The sequence below is a fragment of the Salvia miltiorrhiza genome, chromosome 2 (genome assembly GCF_028751815.1).
Source record: "Salvia miltiorrhiza cultivar Shanhuang (shh) chromosome 2, IMPLAD_Smil_shh, whole genome shotgun sequence".
NCBI classification, from domain to species: Eukaryota; Viridiplantae; Streptophyta; class Magnoliopsida; order Lamiales; family Lamiaceae; genus Salvia; species Salvia miltiorrhiza.
In genome coordinates, this window is record NC_080388.1 from 53,446,242 (window position 1) to 53,471,482 (window position 25,241).

At 42.0% G+C, this 25,241-nt stretch overlaps 1 protein-coding gene across 1 annotated transcript; it reads left to right on the plus strand.

Moving 5' to 3' along the window:
* Positions 1-676: 676 nt before the first annotated feature.
* Positions 677-8,160, plus strand: LOC131010207 (serpin-ZX-like). Its single transcript, XM_057937623.1, has 4 exons — positions 677-959; positions 3,906-3,916; positions 6,195-6,389; positions 6,984-8,160. The coding sequence occupies exons 1-4, from the start codon at positions 770-772 to the stop codon at positions 7,797-7,799; spliced, it is 1,212 nt and encodes a 403-aa protein (XP_057793606.1). The 5' UTR covers positions 677-769; the 3' UTR covers positions 7,800-8,160.
* Positions 8,161-25,241: the final 17,081 nt, after the last annotated feature.

Sequence of the window (25,241 nt, forward strand, 5' to 3'; positions counted from 1 at the left end):
AAACATAATATATACATTTGTTCATATAAATGTATATTGATATGTATAATGTTTTATATTGAATGAAGGTAAATATTTATATTAATATAAGTATATATATTTGTGCGACCAAATGTATATCTTACGCTTATTAAAAGTAAATACTCCCATTAGGGTTTAGTGTTCAGACTTAGGGTTTAGTTTACAGGGTTTAGGGTTTAGTGTTCAGGCTTAGGGTTTAGTTTACAGGGTTTAGGGTTTAGTTTATAGAATTTAGGGTTTAGAAAATATAATACTTTATATTAAATGAAGGTAAATACCTATATTTATATAAGTATACTTTGTGCGAACAAATGTATATTTCATTCTTATTAAAAGTACTAATAATTATTATAAACAAATGTAATAATTTAGGATTCAGGATTTCGGATCTGGGCACGGGTCGGGTCGGGCGCGGGTCGGGGCGGACCCGTCGCACTGGAGTGCGACCGCCGCATGCAAGACCGACCCTATATAAAATAATCGTATTTATTTTAAACTAAAATATTTAAATTTATATCAAATTTTAGTCAATTTATGGCCAACTACCGCATAGCTTTATTATTTTATAAACGGTAATATAGTAAGATGTCGGCAAATTAATGATGTATATTATTGTATTCACATTTTGTGAATGTCAAACGTGGAACTCTTAAATTCTTAAATCTGTTTTTTTGCGAGTAGCTTCACACAGTCATACTCTCTCTCTCTCTCTCTTCCCCAATAACACACTCTCTGAAACACGCAGAGTATGGAGCTGCGAGAATCCATCCTCAATCAAACTGACGTTTACCTTATGCTGGCGAAGCACGTCATCTCCGCCCACGCCAAAGACGCCAACCTCGTATTCTCTCCCTTGTCGATTCACGTGAATCACGTCGTCTTGGGCTTGATTGCGGCCGGCTCGGACGGCCCGACCCGGCTCCAGCTCCTTAGTTTTTGTTGGGATGATTGTGTAATATACTGGAACTTGAAGGTCTTAAAGGTTATTTTCTTAAGGACCTATCAGCAATATTGTATGAGTTTGTTAGTTGAATATGGAGCCGTTGGAGTAGACTTCAATCTCAGCCGTTGGATGAGTTTCTTTCTGTTCAAGATAGGTCTTCATCAACAAAACAGAACAAGTGCAGCTGAATTTCAGTTAGAGAGTGATCATCTTCGTTTTCCTTCTTCATCTTTTACTGAGTGGAAAAAGTAAAGTGGAGAGGTGTGTGTTTTCATGAGAGATTGAGATGTGTTCTGATCTGCTCGTGTGCTGTAACTTCACTCTTGATTCTTGAAAATAAAATCTTCGATTTACTTCCCGTGGATGTAGGATAAGCAATTATCCGAACCACGTAAATTCCTATTGTGTTACTGTTATATTTCAATTCTTTTAACTTGATCGAATAGCTTGTTGTTGCGTTGGTGGTGGCAGAGACCAGATTGAGTGCAATTGGTTTTCTTTCAATCTACAATTGGCGCCGTCTGTGGGAACCTCCAACCCGCGGTGCGATCTTTGCGATCTGATCTTGTCGGCGATTACTGTGATTACAAATCTTGTAATTGCTTCGATCGGCGATGGCGACAACAAGGTATGAAGCGGAGAAGTTCAATGGCAAGAACGATTTTGCCATTTGGCAAATAAAGATGCGAGCCTTGCTGGTGCAGCAGGGGCTAGCTGGATTTCTGAGGGAAGAATCAAAGGATGCGAAGGCAACCGATGATAAAGCCGGAGTGGTCGATGCCAAGAATGCCGAATTGCAGGAGAAAGCTTATAGTGCAATTATCTTGAACTTAAGTGATAAAGTTCTAAGAGAAGTTGCCAAGGAGAAGACTGCAGCAGCTGTGTGGAGCAAACTTGAAAGTCTGTACATGGAGAAATCTCTGGCAAATCGGTTGTATTCAAAGCAAAGACTTTACTCATTTAAGATTGTGGATGGCAAGAACATACTTGAGCAGCTGGATGAATTTAATAAAGCCATAGACGATTTGGAGAATATAGAGGTGATTCTTGGTGAAGAAGACAAAGCAATTGTAATGTTGAATGCATTGCCCAAGTCATATGAGCACCTGAAAGATGCAATGCTGTATGGCCGTGATAAATCCATCACACTGGAAGAGGTGGAGTCAGCCATCAAAGCAAAGGAACTCCAGAAAATGTCAGGATCAAAGACTGAGACACCAGCTGAAGGATTGAATGTAAAAGCCAAGTCCAAGAAAGAAAAGAAGTTTAAGAAACCTCAGGAATCTGATAAGAAGTTTAAAAAGAAACCGAAGAAAGAGGATGGTGATAAGGAAGAAATAAAATGTTTCTTTTGCAAGAAACCTGTACACATCCTGAAGAACTGCTATTCTTGGAAAAAAAAACAAGCAGAACAACCCAATGAGTCAAATTCTGCAGACATCACTGAAGGATGTGAAAGTGCAGAAATGCTGAACATTGTGAATCACAGCATTGGTGATGATTGGATGATGGACAGTGGGTGCACATTCCATATGTGTCATGTAAAAGATTGGTTTACAGACATTGAATTTGGGGTGAAAGGATCTGTTATTTTGGGGAACAATGAGTCATGCCAAGTGAAAGGAATTGGTTCTGTAAAGATAAAGAACCATGCTGGACAGATTAAGATCCTACCAGAAGTCAGGTTCATTCCCAAATTGAAGAGGAACTTAATATCACTAGGAATGCTAGAAAAGAAAGGATATAGCTTCATGTCTGATGCTGGTTTTCTACATGTGAAGAAAGGTGATACTGTGGTGTTGAAGGGGGCAAGAAAAAACAGCCTATACCACCTTATAGGCACCACCATTGTTGGAGAAACAGAGATCAACACTTCGAGTGAAACTGAGCTGTGGCACAGAAGATTGGGTCATGTTGGAGAAAAAGGAATAAAGCAACTTCAGAAACAAGACATTCTCCACATAACAACTCCTGTCAAAGCTAAAAGTTTGTGAAGACTGTATATTGGGAAAAAGAAGAAAAACATCATTCCCAACTGGAAAAATGGTTTCAACAAGGCCATTGGAATACATTCACTGTGATCTTTGGGGACCAGCAAAAGTCAGCACTATGAATGGAGGAAGGTACTATTTCTCCCTTATAGATGATTATAGTAGAAAATTATGGGTTCATATCATCAAGCAGAAATCAGACACTTTTTCTAAATTTGAACAATGGTGTGCTGAAGTGGAAAATGAAATTGATCTTAAGGTTAGATGTATAAGAACTGATAATGGATTAGAATTTCTATCTGATGAGTTTGAAAGCTACTGTAAATCTAAGGGGATTAAAAGGCATAAAACTGTACCTGCAAATCCTCAACAAAATGGGGTTATAGAGAGGATGAATAGGACTATATTGGAAAGGGTAAGATGCATGCTCACTAGCTCAGGATTACCTGTGAGGTTTTGGGGGGAAGCTGTTAATACAACATGTTATCTTATTAATAAATGTCCCTCATCTGCTGTGAATTATAAAATGCCTAATGATCTGTGGTCTGGAAAGAATTCTGAATATTCTCATTTGAGAATATTTGGATGCCAAGCTTTTGCTCATATTAGGCAAGATAAATTACAGCCTAGAGCATTAAGATGTGTTATGCTTGGGTATCCAAAGGGAGTGAAAGGCTATAAGTTGTGGTGTCTTGAGCCTGCAAATCAGAAATGCTTGATAAGCAGAGATGTGACATTTATAGAGGAGAAAATGCCTTTCTTAGAAAAGGAAGATGCTGAAGTTGTAAGAAAAGAAGCAGCTCATTTCGAGGTGGAGTTTACTCAGAAGGAGCCTGTTCAAAATCAGCAACAAGATGATGTGGAAATAGAATCAGATGCAGATGAAGCATTATCAGATGAAGGTGAACAAGATACTGATCTGGCAGACTATCAATTAGCAAGAGATATAGTAAGAAGAGAAGTTCATCCACCAAGCAGATTTGGGCATGCAGATTTAGTTTCTTATGCTCTAAACATATATAGCAGAAGATATCAACTATGATGAGCCTAAAACTATAAAGAAGCAGTTCACTGTAAGGAAAATGATCAGTGGATCAAAGCAATTCATGAAGAATTGGAATCTATGTATAAGAACAAGACATGGATACTGGTGGACAAGCCTAAGAAACAAAAATGCATTGGATGTAAATGGATTTACAAAAAGAAGGTGGAGCTAATTGATGGTGTTGAGAAACTCAGGTACAAAGCCAGATTGGTGGCAAAGGGATTTACACAAAAGGAAGGTGTAGATTTCAATGAGGTTTTCTCCCCTGTGGTCAAACATACATCTATCAGATTATTGCTAGCTATAGTTGCTCAAAAGGGTTTGGAATTGGAGCAGTTAGATGTTAAAACTGCCTTCCTAAATGGAGACTGGAAGAGAATATATACATGATCCAACCAGAGGGTTTTATAGCTGAGGGTAATGAGAACAAGGTGTGTTTGCTTAAGAGATCAATTTATGGCCTGAAGCAAAGCTCGAGGCAATGGTACCTCAAGTTTGATGAACACATGAAGGCTATAGGTTTTATGAGATCTGACTATGACAGCTGCGTATACATCAAGAACACAGCTGAACATGGAATGACATATCTTTTACTATATGTAGATGATATGTTAGTGGCAGGGAGCAGCAGAGATGAAATAGAAAATGTGAAGCAGGACCTAAAAGCTAAGTTTGAAATTAAGGATCTGGGGCAGGCCAGGAGAATTTTGGGTATGGATATCTTAAGAAATAGAAAGGCTGGTACACTGTGGTTGTTCCAAGAAGATTACATAAGGAAGATACTCAGGAAATTTCAGATGGCAGAATCCAGACAAGTGCAGGTTCCTCTGGGGCAACATTTCAAACTCAGTTCAGATCAAAGGCCAATGACTGATGAAGATAAAAGGTACATGAGGAATATACCCTATTCTAATATTGTTGGAAGTATTATGTATTGCATGATATGCACTAGACCAGATTTATCTCATGCTATAAGTGTCACAAGTAGATACATGAGTGATCCAGGAAAAGGTCATTGGGAAGCTTTAAAGTGGATACTGAGGTATCTTAAAGGAGCATCATCTGTTGGTATTATGTTTAGGAAACATAGTTCTGTAAAAGAAGACATATTAGAGGGGCATGTAGATTCAAATTACGCAGCTAATGTGGATACAAGAAAGTCACAAACAGGTTACATTTTCACACTCTATGGATCAGCTGTTAGCTGGAAATCTGTGCTCCAACCTGTAGTATCTCTTTCAACTACAGAAGCTGAATATATGGCATTAACTGAGGCTGTGAAAGAAGCATTGTGGTTAAAGGGGATATTGTCTGAGTTTGGAATCAAACAAAGGTGTGTGAAGATAAACTGTGACAGTCAAAGTGCACTACACCTCGCTAAGCATCAAGTGTTTCATGAAAGGAGCAAACACATTGATGTTAGGTACCACTTCATCAGAGATATTGTGAATAAGGGGAAGGTTAAAGCTGTTAAGGTTGGTACTGAGGATAATGCCTCAGATATGCTAACAAAAGCTTTAACTATTGATAAGTTCAAGCATTGCTTGAAACTTGTAAATGTGCTGCTTAGGCAGCAGTGAGTTCTTTAACATGATGATAGCCCTGTAGTGGGGCAGATTGGAAGGAAGTTGAAGCTTTTATTACACAACCAAGGTGGAGAGTGTTGGGATGATTGTGCAATATACTGGAACTTGAAGGTCTTAAAGGTTATTTTCTTAAGGACCTATCAGCAATATTGTATGAGTTTGTTAGTTGAATATGGAGCCGTTGGAGTAGACTTCAATCTCAGCCGTTGGATGCGTTTCTTTCTGTTCAAGATAGGTCTTCATCAACAAAACAGAACAAGTGCAGTTGAATTTCAGTTAGAGAGTGATCATCTTCGTTTTCCTTCTTCATCTTTTACTGAGTGGAAAAAGTAAAGTGGAGAGGTGTGTGTTTTCATGAGAGATTGAGATGTGTTCTGATCTGCTCGTGTGCTGTAAGTTCACTCTTGATTCTTGGAAATAAAGTCTTCGATTTACTTCCCGTGGATGTAGGATAAGCAATTATCCGAACCACGTAAATTCCTATTGTGTTACTGTTATATTTCAATTCTTTTAACCTGATCGAATAGCTTGTTGTTGCGTTGGTGGTGGAAGAGACCAGATTGAGTGCAATTGGTTTTCTTTCAATCTACAGTTTTCTCAATTGCAAGTCTACTGAGGAACTGGACTTGCTCTCCTCGCTCTCCTCGCAGCTGTTGGCCGACGGCAGCCCCCTTGGTGGGCCCCTTTTGTCATTCGCCAACGGCGTTTGGGTTGATCGCAGCGTTAGCTTGAAGCCCGCTTTCAAGGATATTCTTGACAATTCTTACAGGGCTGCTTCAATTCATGCTGATTTTCAGAATCAGGTTACTTCCTCTCTTTTCTGATTCTCTCCACCGTTTCAATTTTGGATAAATTTTTTTTTGCATATTTATGATAGAATAGGTTGGAGCGAAGGAGAACATCCAAGATTCTATAGAACCCTAATTCAATAAGTAGCAAATAATAAACTGAATGGAAAGAAACAACCCCAAGCGAGAAGTGCCAATTCTGTGTTGGAAAGGAAAGAATTCTTTACATTAATTGGGGATCAAATCAAATTACAATGATTTAGATTTTCCTAGTTTATTACCTTCCTTGTATAATAAGTATCTTGTAACCCTATAAGTGGATGTAATTCACATAATCAATCAAGCAATACAATATCTCTTTCAGCCTCCTAAACATGTCTATAACCTTTACAATATTGTTCATACCATGTTTTAACATTCTGGTCTTAATCCTAGATGTCTTTCTCTTAGGGACAAAACCGTCTTTATTCTTTTAACTTCAAGCCTAAACAAGGGCATAACTTTGGGCTGTAATCGAGCAACTAACTAAATAAAATACTTATTTAAATAATTATTACATTTGGTGCAGTTTTTACTAATGATTTCATTTGTTTGTCGTGTCGTGTGAAGGCTGTTGAAGTAACAAAAGAAGTGAATGCATGGGCTGACAAGGAAACAAATGGCCTAATCAAACAAGTACTTCCATCTGGTTCTATCGATGCTTCTACCAGGCTTATCCTCGCAAATGCAGTGTATTTCAAAGGAGTCTGGAATGAAAAATTTGATGCATCTGAAACAAAAGATCACGAGTTTTTCCTCTTGAATGGAAGCTCAGTTAAAGCACCCTTCATGACCAGCAAGAAGAAGCAATATCTTCGTGCTTTCAATGGCTTCAAAGTTTTGGGGCTGCCATACAAACAAGGTGAAGACAAGCGTAGGTTCTCAATGTACATCTTTCTTCCTGAAGCCAAAGATGGTCTGCCGGCTTTGATAGAAAAAGCCGGCTCGGAATCTAGATTCATTGAACATCACCTCCCACACGAACAAGTTAAAGTTGGTGATTTCTTGATTCCAAAGTTCAAAATAGCTTTTGATTTTGAGGCTTCTGGAGTTCTCAAGGGGCTGGGGTTGGTGCTTCCTTTTTCTGAAGGTGGTCTCACTGAGATGGTAGACTCTAGTACGGGCCAGAATCTCTATGTTTCGGACGTATTCCACAAGTCGGTAATCGAGGTGAACGAGGAAGGCACAGAAGCTGCAGCGGCAACTGTTGCTGTAGTAAGATATGGGGCTGCTCTGCGGAGAGAGGAGGATAAAGTGGATTTCGTGGCTGATCACCCATTTCTATTTGTTCTAAGGGAAGATATGACAGGGGTTGTGCTCTTCATCGGTCAACTACTTAATCCACTTGCTGGTTCAAGTAAAAGGAACATAGCAAATACCAACTGATGATCCCTTTGGCCTAATCAACTACTTACTTCATCCACTTGCTGGTAGAAGTAAAATACCAACTAATGATGCCTTTGGCCTAATATCTTTAATGTTGTTATGCCCAAGGCTATTATGGTCGCCTTGGCCTTACGTTTGAGTCTCTTAATGTTGGAGTTTTCAGGCTGATGATTAGTCCGAAATTCGGGAAATATTTTTATCTTTTTTTGTTTGTGTTCTTGGTTTTTTCTGTTTAGAGAGCTTAAATAATTTGATATGTGCTACTCATGTGTGAGTATGAGACTGCATATTGAGCTTAAATGATTTGATTCCAATAATATGCATGTATGAGACTGCATATGCGATGAAAGCTTTAATGATTTGATATGTGCTACTTATACTAACAAAATGTATCTCCAAGGTGATTTGATATGTGCTACTTATACTAACAAAATGTATCTCCAAGGTTAAGCGCTAGAAAAAATTAGTATTTACCTATCAATTTTAAATGTATCACTCTGCTATAAAAAAATGTTTCTTTTGTTATAATTATAGACATAATTAAAGTAATTATCCATTGAATTTCAACAAATAATACACTAATTAGTTCAACTTTGTTATTAACCATTCACATTAACGTTACAAATACAATGTTACTCAACCATGCAGAAAAAATCACTATTAGTGAAATTGCGTAGAATTGGATGAGATATATAAATTGTCCTACTTTAAGATCATAATTACAAATTTGTCATCAATTCAATTTGAAATTGATTTCAAATTAAAACTTGACCTTTTAATATACTAGTATTTGCACTCCCGTGCAATGTATGAAAATTAATTTTTTATTTCAATATTTACATAAAATTGATATAAACTCTATTATCATATTTTTAAATATTATAAAAAATAATTTTAATTGAATATATTTGAGTTGAATATTTAATCTTTAAATAAATATATCTTTTACATTTTAAATCAAATATTCACATAAAATATACTCAAATTAAAGCTCTTATCGTGATATTTAATTTGATATGCATATTAAATATTTTATAATTAATCGGATTTTGGAAAGGAATGAGATAAAAAGTAAAGAAAAAATATATATTGTTTCCAATTAAACCTTCAATTTTATTATAACTACACAATTGTCACTCAATTTTAAAATTGATTTCAAATTGAAAGTTATATTTTTAATGTATTACTATAATTTGCATCATGTGCAATGCACGTGAACTATTTTTATATTTATATAATCAATTGTAAAATTTATAAGTATACTAAAAAATTAATTTTAACTGAATATATTTGAGATGAATATTGACAAAAATAAAGAAGAATTCACAATAATAAAAAATTAAATTATGAAAAGACAAAAAAATAAAATAAAAATAGATTTATTCAAAAAAGATGAGAGATAAATTTTTAAAATTTTAATCTCTAAATAAATACAACTTAATCAAATAGTTACATAGTATCAAATTAAAGCTCTTATGTGTGATTTTTAATTTGATATGCATATTAAATAGTGTTAATATATAAGAGTACCCACTTTTATATAGTAAAAATAAATTTTACCCACTCAAATAAAAACTTAAAAAAATACCAATTTTTTGTGTTAAAGGACTAAATTACCCTTCTATATAAATGGGCAAACCCTAGCCTCATCTCATTCTCTCATTTCTCTCTCTCTCTCTCTCTCTCTCTCTCTCTCTCTCTCTCTCTTCTCTCTCTTACTCTCGATTTCTCTCTTCCAAGCGGCGCCGCCGCATGCTCCCACGGCCACCGCCAACTCCGTTGCCCACGACAAGGCCAGCAGCAGAGCTACCGACCCCGGCGGCGGCGCATCCGCCATCTCCGCTTCTCCGATCTCAGCCGACGCCGATTTCTCTCTCTCTCTCTCTCGATCTCTTTGTAAATCAGCCGGCGCCGTGATCCTCCTCCACGACCAGCTGCGTTTCAACCTCGTCGCCAATCTCCAGCATAACAGTTGTTGCTGTTGTTGATTCAACTTCGCCGATTTCCTTCGGGCACGCCGCCGCGGCCAACCCTGGCGGTCATGCGCTCACGATCAACAGCCCCACCACCACCCGCGGCGCTGCCTTGCTGCGGTAGGGTCGTGCGCTGCCTTCCCCTCCAAATCTCTCAGATAATCAGTACCCATGACCGATTGAATTTCTAAATTAAAACCTAATTTCAATTCAATTAAAACCTAATTTTCGATTGTGAGAGAGAGGGAGAATTGGGGGAGAGTTGATTGTTGATGATGAGAGAGAGATGAGAATGATTGGGATGGAGACTTTAGTTGAATTCAATTTGAATTTAATCGAAAAAAAAATATAAGTAACAAAGAAATTGATGAAAATCGCGCAATTTTGTACAAATGTTCTTGAATTCACAACCAAGTTTATGAATTCACAACTGAATTATCGGCGTTGGTTGTGAATTCGCAATTGATATAGTGTTGATTGTGAATTCAAAACTAATACTTGAATTCAGTTGTGAATTCGAGTTGAATTGACAACCAGTGAACAGTGGGTATTTGTAAAAAATTTACATGTAAGGGCAAAATGGTAAATGTGGGTATTTTTTTAAGTTTTTATATTAGTGGGTAAAATTTATTTTTACTATATAAAAGTGGCTATTTTCAAAATTCACTCTATTAAATATTTTATAATTAGGTGAATTTCACAATTTTTAGAAAGAAAAAAAAAACGATTATGATAAATGAATTAAATAGTTTACAATTAAACCTACAATTTTTTTACAACTACAAAATTACCACTTAATTTTAAAATTGATTTGATTCTGAGCTTCTTTGTTTGCTGTTGTAATCATAGTTCGTATAATCAATAAAGATCATCTTCTCTTGGCCCGTGGATGTAGATCCAAACTGGATCAAACCACGAAATTGATCGAGTCTCTCATTTTGTTTTTTGATTTATCGTTTGTGTAAATTGTGTTCTTCGTGTTCTTGGCATGAATCCTAACAAGTGGCACCTTTTGTGGGAACACACAAGTCAACAACACTCTGATTCGAAGTCTGCATACAAAACTTGGATTGTTGGAAGGGTGCGATGGGATCGACCAAGATTGAAACGGAGAAATTTACCGGAAGAAATGATTTCGATTTGTGGAGGATTAAAATGAAAGCTTTGTTAACGCAACAAGGGCTAAAGGAAGAAGACTCAACTCTTCTCACTGCATCTCTCGATAAAGATGATAAAAAAGATGCAGCTAAGCTCGCAGATCTTGAATTAAAAATGGCTTAGATACCAGATAAGGCACATAGTCTCATCATCCTATGTTTGAGTGATAAAGTACTAAGGGAGGTTGCTAAGGAGCAGCCGTGAGGAAGAAGCTTGAAACTCTGTATATGGCTAAATCTTTGGCCAACAGATTGTACATGAAGCAAAGGCTTTATTCTTTCAAAGTCTTGGAAGATAAACCTATTGATGATCAGTTAGAAGTTTTTAAAAAGATCATTGATGACCTCGAGAACGTTGATGTCAAGATTGATGATGGGGAGGATCAGACCATCATTTTTCTCAACGCATTGCCTAAGAGCTATGATAATCTCAAGGATGCCATGCTTTATGGCAGAGAAAATGATATATCGGTGCAGGATGTTCAGTCAGCATTGAAGGCTAAAGAGCTTCAAAAATACTCAACAAACAAGCAAGAAACTGTTGGGGAAGGGCTGAGTGCAAAAGGAAAGAAACCATAGGGAGAACAAAGCAAGGACAAAGCCAAGAAGGGCAAGAAAGAAGGTAAGAAACCATGGCAGAACAAAGGAAAGGAAGCTGAAGAAAATGATCAAACGAAATGCTATCACTGCAAGAAAGCAGGCCATTGGAAGAGGGATTGTCCTAGTTGGAAGAAGAAACAAGCTCAAGGTGGAAAAAAGGCAGAAGTTAAGGCAACAACTGAATAGTGTGATGTAGCTGAAGCTTTGAATGTTGCAGAAAAATCCATCCAAAATCAGTGGGTTTTAGATTCTGGGTGCTCTTTCCACATGTGTCCTCACAAGGATTGGTTTTCAGAATTAAGTTCTGAGAATAAAGGAACTGTGCTATTAGGTAATGACCATGCTTGTGATGTTAGAGAAATTGGGGATATAATGCTAAAATTGCATGATGGATCAGTCAGAACCTTGAAGGAAGTAAGATATATACCCAGCCTGAAAAGAAATCTCATATCACTTGAACTTCTAGAGAAATTGGGATATGAGTGGAAATCATCACAAGCAAGCATGGTCATCACCAAGAATTCAAAGACAATTATAAAAGGTATAAGGGAAAATGGTCTCTACTACCTATTAGTAAATACTGTGATTGGGGAATCCAACATAGCAAGCAAGGAAAATCTGGCTCTGTGGCACAGGAGGCTGGACCATATAGGAGACAAAGGATTGAATGAGTTGTTGAAGAGAAAGTTAATCCAAGGTTTAGGATCATTCAACACAGGAACTTGTGAGCAGTGTATACTAGGAAAGGCTAAGAAGTTGCCCTACAAAATAGGTAAACATATATTTAAATCACATCTAGATTATGTTTATTCATATTTGTTGGGGGGGGGGCTTCAAGAGTTGAGAGCTTGGGAAAGGGGAGATATTTCATGTCTATCATGGATGATTACTCCAAAAAGCTCTGGATTTATATTTTGAAAGATTAAGCAGAAGCTCTTGATAAGGTCAAGTCATAATGTAAGGAAGTTGACACAAAAAATGGAACAAAGGTCAAATGTCTTAAAACAGATAATGGCTTAAAGTTTGTGTCACAAGAGTTCAACAATCTCTATGAAGAAAGGGGGATAAAAAGACACAGGACTGTTCCGAGAAATCCCCAACAGAATGGGGTAATTGAGATAATGAACCGCACTTTGCTTGAAAGAATAAGGTGCATGTAGGTGTGGATCGGTACGGTATGCCGAAATTTTTTCGTCATACCGTAAACCATACCGTAAATTGCAGTATGAGAATTTTCATACCGTTGCCGTACCGTACTTTTCGGTATACCGAAGATCGGCATACCGAAAATTTCGGTATGACAATTTCCATACCGTTGCCGTACCGATAATGCGGTATACCATACCGAAAGTCGGTATACCATACCATACGGTATCGAAATTATTGGTATATTAATATTAATATATATAATATAGAATATATAATACGTATATAGTTTTTTATTATATATAACATAATATATACTTAACCCTATAACTTTTAAAATATTTTAGTACCCTATAATTAAGTTAAATTATCAACTTAGATAACAATGAAATTATATATATTATGTATCTAATACTTAATAAATAGTTATATTATTATTTATCTTTTTATGAGATATATTGTTAAATAATGCATTATATTATTTTTATTTATATTCAAGGATTTAATGAGTATTGAATAATAATTTAATGAAAATATAGTAAGTATTTCATTGTTTGATATTAATTGCTTTTATTTATATTAGAAAAATAACATAATTATATTTTTTTTCCCTTAATTAAATGAATCAAATATTTTTGGTTTAGTTTGGTATTAAATTCAAATTTTTGATATTCGAATACGAAATTTTGTGATTAACTCGAATACAAATATGAATATTTTGTTTGATTTGTGATGAGGAGTAATATGTGCAGAATAGAGAAAGGATACAGATCAGAGAAATCGACCTCATCAGCGGGACGAATATGACAGAAGAAGTATACCCATCAGAGAAACCATCCTCACTAGAGGAGTCAAGCTGGTCAGAAGAATCATTCTTACCAGAGGGATTTCACCCACCAGAGAAGTCATCTTCGTCAGAGAAGTCTACGTCGCCAGAGAAGTCACCTTCGTCAGAGAAGTCTACGTCGCCAGAGAAGTCATCTTCGTCAGAGAAGTCTACGTCGCCAGAGAAGTCATCTTCGTCAGAGAAGTCTACGTCGCCAGAGAAGTCATCTTCGTCAGAGAAGTTATCTCCGTCAACAGAGTCACCAGAAACGCGGGAAACCTCCCGCGTAAAGACGAAATTCCTGATATGCCCTTCGATCACGCCAAATGCATGCGTTAGCATCGATTTTACTATTTTACCCTTCCATAAACTCTATAAATAGAGCATGAGCTCGTGTCTTGTATTTACGCTATCATTCACTTTTGAATACAACAGTTATATTTTGCTCTCGTGCTCAATTCTCCGATCGTTACTTTGCTCTTTCCGATCATCCATACTAGGTATAGCTTACATTTTTCACTTGATAGTTTAGGTGTTGGTTTCGTAAAACACCAACTGGCGCCGTCTGTGGGAAGGCTACTGAGTTAGGATGTGAGATCATGGTCGCCGACGTACGCAGATCTGAAATTCCAATCGGATTTGCGGGCGTTGACACCGACTGAGCCGATAATTCGGACACCCAGCCGTTTTTGATTGGTTAATTGCATTTTCTAGGTTAATATGTCGTTAATCTTCTACGATTTGTGTTGATCTATGTTTCTGATGCATGGGGAAAGGTGGTGACGGGCATAAGTCATGGATCGGGGAAATTTACGTTTATTTACCGTTGTTCGGGTTAAGTTGTCTACGGATGAAGGGTTTCCTTATACGAATTGACGTTTTCATCACTGATCTAATGTTTTGTATGGGGAAATTGTGGTGTGAGGCTCTGTTTTGATTATGCCGGGCATTTTTTCCTTATGAATCTAGTGTTTTGCATCGATGAACGGCGGATTGACATTTTATCTCCGATATCCTGGGTTTATGCTGTTAGTGTACGGGTGTTTTACGTGTAAACGTGATAGTTGTGGATGATCTTCATGTTTTCTCCGATAATCTTAGAATTATGCTAGCGGACTGTTGAGTATTACTCTATTTTTTGGGAGGATGTGGGGTTTTGCTGTTAATTTAGGGGCTTCGCACTGATGAAAGGTTGTTTAGCACTTTGTCTCTTTCTTCATGGACCTTTTTGCTGTTAATCCATGGGTTTTGCACCGATTAATATGTCGATTAATACTCTGTTGTTGTTGTGATGGGGTTTATGTTGCTGATGGGTGGATAATTTCCACTTAAGAGGAATAATTACTGGTGTCCTTCATGCTTTCTTAGACTAACTTTCGTCCTATGCGCTGAATACTGCCTTATGCTGCTAATCTGGCTGATTGCCATGGTAATTCTGTTGTTTATAGGCTTTGTGGTTATTATAGGACTTGATCGTGTTAATCTTGGGTTACGATGTTTGTTTCCTTACATAGTTCTTATTTATCTATCTTTTCTAACGAATTGCGCTGACAAGCCTTTTGATGATTGTTTTGGTTTTCTTGGTGCTCTGTTTTTTCCGTTGGATCTTAATGCGAGTTCACCGGGGAAAACTCCGTTATGCGGGTTTTGTTTTTTCAATCTATGCCCTGGGTTTATTTCCCAGTGCATAGCGTTACTTCGAGGGGAATTTTTTAACGGTCTCTGTACCGGTATCCGGGATTTCTTATTGGATCTCTTATATCGGGACTTCAATCCGTAAACGGAGGATTTATGCTTTCGTCACTGGGATTCTTCTCTCACTCTGTTTGTATGCAGGTACCATGGGATCCTCTGATGCTCACCGGAACTTGGAGAAGGAGTTTGATTCTGCTGCTGTCACTACTGAGGTGCCTACCTCGTTGTTCACTGGCCTTCAGGGTAACCCCACTTTCACTGTGCCACCGGGTTTTCAAGCTATCTCAGCCATACCGACAACAGGGTTGAATGTCAACGCCCAGAGGTTCGCTTTGGTAACACCGGGTTCTGATCTGCCAAATCTGGCCCCCGCGTCTGGAGGTGGATCGATTAACTTCGGGCTGGCAGAGCAAATGATGGCCTTGCTCAGCTATGCTAACATGCGGCAGGCACTGGGAACTCCGATGATATCTGTCATCCCCACTGCGGCTACCCCGGTCGGAGCAACCAATCCGCAGGGCACTGAGGCCCCACCTCCCGCTGCTCAAGAGGCAAACATACTGGCAATCAACAAACAGGCTGTGATGCCCGGAGAAATGCAAGGGGACGCTGCTGACAGAGAATTAGCCATACCAGAGGGGAGCCGTGTTAGGCTTAACAGTGTTGGCAGAAGAGAACGGGTGGATGAGTCTGACAGTCAATCCGTCTCCCTTGTATTTGAGGAAGAGAGACCGAAGGAGAATGCGCGGTTGAAAAAACAAGTGTCACAATTGAAACATCAGCTTGAGAATCTGGAAGAATCGTTGAGGGAGAAATCCCGGAGGGAAGACAAAGAACAGAGGTCTGATCGGTCCTACAGAGTAGAGAAGTCTCACCGCCCGGAAAAATCACAGTACACCGAAGGAGTAGAAGAAAGGGAGCTGGAGTTTTCCTCTGGCAGGCCAGGGCACCGGGCTCACAAACGTCATGACCGGGACATGCCAAGGGACAGAAGGGAGCAGGGAAGATATAAGGAAGACAAGAGGGCTAAGACTTCAAGGTTTCATCCTATCAACAACCGTAGTCCTTTCTCTGACGATATTTTGGCAGACACTTTACCTAGAAACTACAAGCCCATCTCACTGGACTATGATGGCACTACCGATCCGGAGGTGCACCTCAATCGGTTTGAAGGGTTGGTCACACTTCACATGTATACCGAGGGCATCAAGTGTCGCATCTTCTCCACTACTCTTACCGGACCAGCTCAGTTATGGTTTGGGATGCTGCCCCCGAATTCTATTCACTCTTTTGAAGATCTACAGACTCGCTTCCTACGTCAGTTTGCGAGTTCGCGGAGGGTAGGAAAGTCAGCTCTTTCGCTGATGGATATCAAGCAGGATCAGGGTGAGACGTTGCGGGAGTATACAGCAAGATTTAACCTCGCTGCTCTGGAAGTGCCAGAGGCAGAATCACAAATAAAAAATTACGCTTACGTCAGAGGACTCAGGCCGGGGATCTTCTTTGACGAATTGCAAATCCGACCAGCAAGGGATTTTGATGACATTATGGCAAGGTTGCCAGGTTATCTGCAGTTGGAGGACTCCAAGATGGCAAGAAAGGTGGAAAATGATAAACATAGGGTCAAGAAAGCCGAGGAAACACCTGAGAGACAGAGACACCAAGATAGGGCCCCATTTAGAGGGTTGCCTCCGAGGGTATTGCCACCCCAGGGAGGAATGCCATCCCATCAACAACGCACTGTGAATGAGGTTACGCGGTTTACTGAGTACACGCCCTTGAATAAACCACAAGATGAAATCTTCCATCTGATAAAAGACCAACCGTTCTTTCGGGCGCCGGGAACTTATCGGAATGGGCCACCCCAGGAGGGGTCTAATACCAAGTTATGTGAGTATCACAATTCTTTTGGACATTACACAAGATATTGCGGACATCTTAAGCACCAATTGGAGTTATTGGTGCGCCAGGGATATCTCGACCAGTTCATTGACAGAGGAAATGAGGGCCAGAGGCGGACTGATCAGAAAGATCAAAGGGATCAGAGGGATCAGCGAGATCAGAGGGATCAGAGAAATAACCGGGATCAGCGACAAGAGCAGGGGAACAACAGAGATCGTAGGCCTGATGACAACCGGGATAATCGCAGGGAGGGGGCAGAGAGGCAAGCCCCTCCTCCACCATACAGAAGGGAAGTGCATATGATTTGAGGAGAGAACGGGACGCCCACATCAAATCGGGCTAAAAAGCAGGTCGTCAGAGCAGTAAAAATAGGGTATTATCATAAAAGGGTCATGGAAATTACGGGTGCGGCAGAGGAGCCGGCGATTACTTTTGGAGCAGAGGATATACGTACACTAATGTACCCGCATGATGATGCGCTGGTCATCACGGCGGACATAGCGTGCTGCATGGTTCACCGTGTCTTCGTTGATTCAGGGAGCGCCGTGAATATTTTATACAAGGAATGCCTTCAAAACATGGGAATAGAAGTGCACATTGAGCCCACAAATGCTCCTTTGTTTGGGTTCGGTGGAGAGATGGTCATGCCGTTAGGTTATGTGGAGCTGCCGTTGATCCTCGGCAGTGCAGCCAGTAGCAGTAGAGCAAGGATGGTACGATTTTTAGTTGTGGACATGCCCAAACCCGCGTACAATGCCATACTCGGACGACCTGCCCTGACGGCATTCAGGGCGGTAATCTCTATGTTCCATTTGAAAATGAAATTCCCTGTCGAGGGGGGGGGAGTAGGAGAAGTTTGTGGGGATCAAACAGCGTCGAAAGCATGCCATGTCCAAATGCTTGCATACTCATCGGGACAGAAGAGGGAAAGAGTGACAGAGGGATCAGATACACGGAAGAGGGGAAAGGTGGGCGAGGTGCATGCCCTAGCAGAGGAACGCCAAGAGTTGGCGGATCTATTAAAAGACAGAGATAGCACAGAAAAAACCGCGTTGGTGTCCACCAGTGATGTCTGCAACATGATCGAATTATTTCCAGGGAAAGAGGGTTTCCAGACAAAGATTGGGTCTGCCATGAGTGATCAGGTCAGAGAGGAACCCATTGGTTGTCTTCGAATAAATGCAGACTTGTTTGCATTCAGTACCACCGACTTAAAGGGGATTGACAGAAAGTTGGCAGAGCATTGCCTCAACGTGGACCCTAAGGTGAAGCCGGTAAAGCAGAGAACAAGGAATTTTGGGGCAGAGAAGGACGCGGCAATAAGGGAACAGGTCTACGGATTGTTGGAAGTAGGGCACATTGTGGAAGTGCAATACCCGGAGTGGATTTCAAACGCGGTGATGGTACCCAAGAAAACAAACACCTGGAGGATGTGTGTGGATTTCAGAGATCTAAATGCTGCTTGCCCAAAGGACCATTATCCTCTGCCGGGGATCGATCAGCTGGTGGATACCACTTCAGGGTGTGCTTTATTGTCCATGATGGATGCATACTAGGGATATCATCAAGTCAGGATGAATAAGGGAGACATTGCCAAAACGGCATTTGCCGTCTGTTGCGGGGTGTATGGATGGAGAAGTATGCCTTTTGGCTTAAAAAATGCGGGAGCTACATATCAGCGGATGATGGAGAAAATTGTCAAAGAACAACTGGCCAAGAACATTTCGGTATACGTGGATGATATGCTTGTACGGAGTGTCAGGGCAGAGGATCATGTTTCTGATCTGGAGGAAATCTTCACGGTGGTCAGAGATCATCGGCTTATGCTGAATCCAGCGAAATGCACCTTTGGAGTCACAACAGGGAAGTTTTTGGGATATAAGGTCACGCCTGCAGGGATTGAGGTTAATGCAGAAAAGGTCAAAGCTATTATGGAAATGACACCGCCCAGAGGAATCAAGGAAGTGCAGACTCTGAATGGGCGCATCACTGCTCTGAGCAGATTTATATCACGCTCGGCAGAATGCAGCATGCCGTTTTTCAAAGTACTGAGGAAGGGAACTAAGTTTCTGTGGACAGAGGAATGCAGAGCGGCATTTGAGGATCTTAAAGTGTATCTAGCCAGGCTACTGACTCTGACCAAGCCGGTCCCGGGGGAAACATTGTATCTGTATATAGCGGTGGGGAAGGATGCGATCAGCTCTGTGCTTATCAGAGAAGAGGGAAGTCACCAGAAGCCTATCTATTTTGTCAGCAGAATCATACAAGGGCCTGAGCAAAATTACACAGAAATTGAGAAGGCTGCTCTGACAGTCATGGTCACGGCCAGAAAGTTGAGGCCCTATTTCCTTTCACACCGAGTGGTAGTATGCACGTCTCTACCCTTCAAACAAGTCTTGGGGCGCCCGGATTTATCGGGAAGAATGGTTAAATGGGCTGTGGAGTTAGGGGAGTATGATGTAGAGTATGAGCCGAGAACGGCGATCAAAGCGCAAACGTTGGCAGACTTCATACAAGAAACAACTCGTCGTCCTGTACCAGAGTTTTGGGTGGCCTTTGTGGATGGATCCGTAACGAAAGAGGGATGTGGGATCGGGGTTTATATCACTTCACCGGGCTATGGGACATACCAGTTCGCCATCAAATTCACTTGCCGCTTGTCCAACAATGAAGCGGAGTATGAGGCCGTGGTCAGAGGGGCTCATATCCTGTCAGAACTCAAAGCCGAGTGTGTCATCATCAAGACAGACTCCCAATTGGTTGCCCAACAGTTTTCAGGAACTTACAGCATCAAGGATCAGCGGATGAGAGCGTACCATTCCAAAATCAATGAAATGAAAGAAAAGTTTATGGAATTCAGGATCGACCAAATTGCCAGAGAGGAAAATACGAAAGCGGACTTATTGGCTCGCATGGCTAGTGCGGTGGAGCAAACTTGGAATGATGAAATTATTTTACTCTGTGATACCAGAGAGATGGGGACTTCGCAGGTTTTCTCGGTAGAAATCAGGGACGATTGGCGAGCTCCAATTATACACTTTCTGAAGACAGGGGAGCGGTTGAGCAGAGAATCCAATCAGAGGGCTCGCTATGAGAATTACTGCTTAATCAACGATCAACTCTTCAAACGATCCTTTACTCAGCCTTTGCTAAAATGCTTATCTCCAGAAGAGGCTAATTTTGCTTTGAAAGAAATTCATGCAGGTTGCTGTGGTGGGCATACAGGATTTCGGGATCTTGTACGCAAAATTATCCGGGTCGGGTTCTACTGGCCTCACATCAACAAGGAAGCCAGAGAGTTCGTCCGCAAGTGCGAAGCTTGCCAGAGACATGCTGGGCGAATCAATATACCAGGGGAGCCTATGGGTGTCATGTACGCGGCATGTCTGTTTGACAAATGGGGCATTGATATAGTCGGGAAGCTGCCTACAGCACCGGGAGGAAAATGCTTTCTTATCGTGGCAGTAGATTATTTTTCTAAATGGGTTGAGGCTGAGGCTGTGGGCAAGATCGATGAAGTGACAGTGGAACGTTTCATTTGGAGGAACATCTGTTGCAGATTCGGGGTACCGAGAATCATTGTGTCTGACAATGGGACTCAGTTTACAGGGCAGAGGATAGCAGATTTCTGTGATCGAATGGACATCACTCAGCGTTTCGTCTCAGTGGCTCATCCACAAGCAAATGGCCAAGTAGAGTTAGCCAACAGAACAATCTGTGAAGGGATTAAAAAGAGGTTGAATCAGAGAAGAGGGAAATGGGTGGAAGAGTTAGACACCGTTCTCTGGGCCTACCGAACTAGCCCAAAGACAGCAACGGGCGAAGCACCTTTCACGCTGGTATACGGATCCAATGCAGTGATACTAGCGGAGGCCAGACTGGAATCATACCGCATCATCACCTATGATACGGAGCATAACGCCGATCTTCGAAGAACTGAGCTCGACCTTGTGGAAGCACAACGGGAAGAAGCTCAAATCAGAGCAGCAAAGTATAAGAGTGTCATTAAAGCAGGGTACGACAAGAGGGTCAGAGCACGGAAGCTGGTTAAGGGCGATTTGGTACTAAAAAGAGCCGACGCATTAAAGGCAGTGGGCAAGTTTGAAGCAAATTGGGAAGGACCATTCATCATTACAGAAGTCTTGGGTGGCGGAGCGTACACATTGTCGGATTCAGACGGCAGAGCTCTCCCCAGGCCATGGAATATAAACACGCTCAAAAAGTTCTATGTATAACTGCTACTTAGCAGGAGTAATCACTTGTAGACTGGATACTCTTTTTCCCCACAGAGGTTTTAACGAGGTCCGGGGCCATAATATCAATAAAACAGATATGTGGTTCTAGGGAATTCCCTGGTGTTGTGTTCATTTATTTCAATTATTGCTTTCTTACATTACATATGCTATTTAACATGTTCATGCAGAGCATTGCACATGTCACCAGAGGGGGGGAGTAGGGTGTATACCCGTAGTTCCCAATTTTCAAATTCAAAATACAAAACTGCTTTTTAGCAGGTCAAGGGAGAAACAAATACAAACTGCTTCTTAGCAGGTCAAAGGAAACAACAAACACAAAACCACTTTTCAGTAGGTCAAAAGGGAAAAGCAAACATCAGGGATCGGCGATTTTTCTTCCATGCGCCAACACTCCAGGTTCTTCCGCTCCGTTGGAACATCCCCACTTCTCAAATCTACTCCAGATCTACCCCATGCCTGCAGAATACCAAGAAAAACAACAAGTCAAAATGCCAAAAGGAAAGAATACGGAGGAAAAGACCAACCAACGTCCAGATCTCGGGAAACCGGTAATAATGCTCTCAAATACGGGAAGTCCGCTCCTTACAACCACAAAGCTAGAGATCTGCACTGGGAGCACAGAGGGAAAAGCAAAGCCTCCAAGGATGTGAATGTTCTGAGGGGAACTTCCCATACTTGAGTGCCTTATAACCAAGCTAGGGACGATACAGGGAAGGAGCTTTCTTCAGGAACCCTGGAGATAAAACCCTCAGGCGGGGGAGAGTCCTGCCTTTTCAGCCTCCAACACTGAGTACTTTCTTAGCAGGACTCACTCCCCCGACTGAGGGCGTTACAACCAAGATAAGAAGGCATCTTGAGCCAAAAAGGCGGGAGATCTAGGGTTTAAGAGGAGAGCAGTTTGGGGCGGCGGAAAGGAAATAAGGGATTCTGAGCTAGGTCAGGAAGGATGGAGGGGTATATATAGAGACGGTATTGGGCCTAAGAAAGGGGCCAAGGGGTAATGGGCTCACGCGAGTTTATGGGTCGGTGATGGAACAAGAAGTAATTGGGCCAACATGTTCATAACAGAGTATTGCACATGTCACCAGAGGGGGGAGTAGGGTGTATACCCGTAATCCCCAATTTTTAAATTCAAAAATTGTCTCGCAACAGGTCAAGGGGAAAAGCAGAGGAATCACCCTGCAAATCAGAGGGAAGGAAGCTATCGTAAGCCGCGAAAGTTGGTTGTGCCATCCGGGCCTTCCATGCTCCGCGCAGAGGGAATGAAGCTATCGTAAGCCGCGAAAGTTGGTTGTGCCATCCGGGCCTTCCATGCTCCGCGCAGAGGGAGGGAAGCTATCGTAAGCCGCGAAAGTTGGTCGTGCCATCCGGGCCTTCCATGCTCCGCGCAGAGGGTTACTATTTAATCGTAAGCCGCGAAAGTTGGTCGTGCCATCCGGGCCTTCCATGCTCCGCGCAGAGGGTTACTATTTAATCGTAAGCCGCGAAAGTTGGTCGTGTCATCCGGGCCTTCCATGCTCCGCACAGAGGTTGCACATAATCGTAAGCCACGAAAGTTGGTTGCACCCCCCCGGGTCCTCCATGCTCCGTGCAGAGGTTGCACTTAATCGTAAGCCACGGAAGTTGGTTGCACCCCCCCGGGTTTTCCATGCTCCGTGCAGGGGTTACTACTTAATCGTAAGCCGCGAAAGTTGGTCGTGCCATCCGGGCCTTCCATGCTCCGCGCAGAGGTTGCACATAATCGTAAGCCACGAAAGTGTTGGTTGAACCCCCCCGGGTCCTCCATGCTCCGTGCAGAGGTTGCACTTAACCGTAAGCCACGGAAGTTGGTTGCACCCCCCGGGTTTTTCCATGCTCCGCGCAGGGGGTTACTACTTAATCGTAAGCCGCGAAAGTTGGTCGTGCCATCCGGGCCTTCCATGCTCCGCGCAGAGGTTGCACATAATCGTAAGCCACGAAAGTTGGTTGCACCCCCCCGGGTCCTCCATGCTCCGTGCAGAGGTTGCACTTAACCGTAAGCCACGGAAGTTGGTTGCACCCCCCGAGTTTTCCATGCTCCGCGCAGGGGGTTACTACTTAATCGTAAGCCGCGAAAGTTGGTCGTGCCATCCGGGCCTTCCATGCTCCGCGCAGAGGTTGCACATAATCATAAGCCACGAAAGTTGGTTGCACCCCCCGGGTCCTCCATGCTCCGTGCAGAGGTTGTACTTAACCGTAAGCCACGGAAGTTGGTCGCACCCCCCGGGTTTTCCATGCTCCGTGCAGGGGGTTACTATTTAATCGTAAGCCGCGAAAGTTGGTCGTGCCATCCGGGCCTTCCATGCTCCGCGCAGAGGGTTACTATTTAATCGTAAGCCGCGAAAGTTGGTCGTGCCATTCGGGCCTTCCATGCTCCGCGCAGACGGTTACTATTTAATCGTAAGCCGCGAAAGTTGGTCGTGCCATCCGGGCCTTCCATGCTCCGCGCAGAGGGTTACTATTTAATCGTAAGCCGCGAAAGTTGGTTGCACCCCCCAGGTCTTCCATACTCCGCGCAGAGGGTTACTATTTAATCGTAAGCCGCGAAAGTTGGTTGCACCCCCCGGGTCCTCCATGCTCCGCGCAGAGGGTTACTATTTAATCGTAAGCCGCGAAAGTTGGTTGCACCCCCGGGTCTTCCATGCTCCGCGCAGAATGCTCAAGCTTGGATGGGAAGCAGCAAAGGAGTGCTTGGATGGGAAGCAGCAAAGGAGCGCTTGGATGAAAAGTAATCACTTAACAGAGAAATCAACCAAATCCTCGTAAGAGGAGGCGGTGAGATCCCTATCAGAGAAATCAACCAAATCCTCGTAAGAGGAGGCGGCGAAATCTCTGGCAGAGAAGTCAACCAAATCCTCGTAAGAGGAGGCGGCGAGGTCTCCGGCAGAGAAGTCAACCAAATCCTCGCAAGAGAAGGCGGCAAAGTCCTTACTAGAAGAGTCAGCAAAATCCTCGCCAGAGGATTCGTCAAGATCCTCGCCAGAGGAATCACCAAAATCCTCGCCAAAGGAGTCTGCCAAATCCTTGCCAGGGGAGTCTACTAAAGTCCTCGCCAGAGGAATCAGCGGAACCCCCCAAAGCAGAAAGCAGAGAAATCTCGAAGGAGAGAAATCAAAGAAACATCGACAATAAACCATGACGAGCCAACCAAGCCAAATACAAATCCAACATGAACGAGCAACAAAACAACACAAAGAACAAAGAGAGAAAAGCAATGCAAGTAGGGAAGAAATTTCATAAAAACATGCCAAGGAGGCACAGCTTGTACATCCAAAACGAGAAGTAAGTACTAAGTTGTATAAATTTAAGAGTTACAAAAATTTCCTTTGATAAAGTCAGGGGATATAAATGGGAGACATCAAGAGAGGGGAGCAGAGGAATCTTCAGCAGGAGTAGTAGAGGAAGCAGGAACAGAGGCAGAGGAGACCAGAGAAGGGGCACCACCGTAGGGATCTGGCCAAAAGCAGCTCCCTCTGTAAACACTGGCAGCATGCCAGCTTCCTTCACCTTGGGGAGACGGACTCCCAAGTCCAGCAGTTTCACAGCTTCTTGTACATACGTTTTCTCATCTCGATACAGGGTAAAAAGCTGATCCATTGCAGAAGAGGAGGGAAACGGAATCTTCAGAAACAGAGGCCGCCAAATCAGAGGGCAGAGGAGGCACCACGCCGTACTGAGAAAATTTCGGGTGCTTTTTGTTAGTGGGATCCGCAGCCGGTTCACAAAGCTCACCAGGGAAGCAGAGAGAAAGCAGGCATATATACATTGGAGCGGAGGGCAATGAAGCAGACCCAACCCCAAAGGCGAAATAGGGAATGGCCCTCTCCAGCACTGGATACCACCATTCTGGTTTCCCGGAGAATTCGCAG

Bases quoted from the DNA above. Each gene is read 5' to 3' on its own strand.
- LOC131010207 (XM_057937623.1), top strand. From the start codon at position 770: ATGGAGCTGCGAGAATCCATCCTCAATCAAACTGACGTTTACCTTATG. The intron at 6,390-6,983 runs GTTACTTCCTCT...TGTCGTGTGAAG, and splicing joins ATGCTGATTTTCAGAATCAG to GCTGTTGAAGTAACAAAAGA.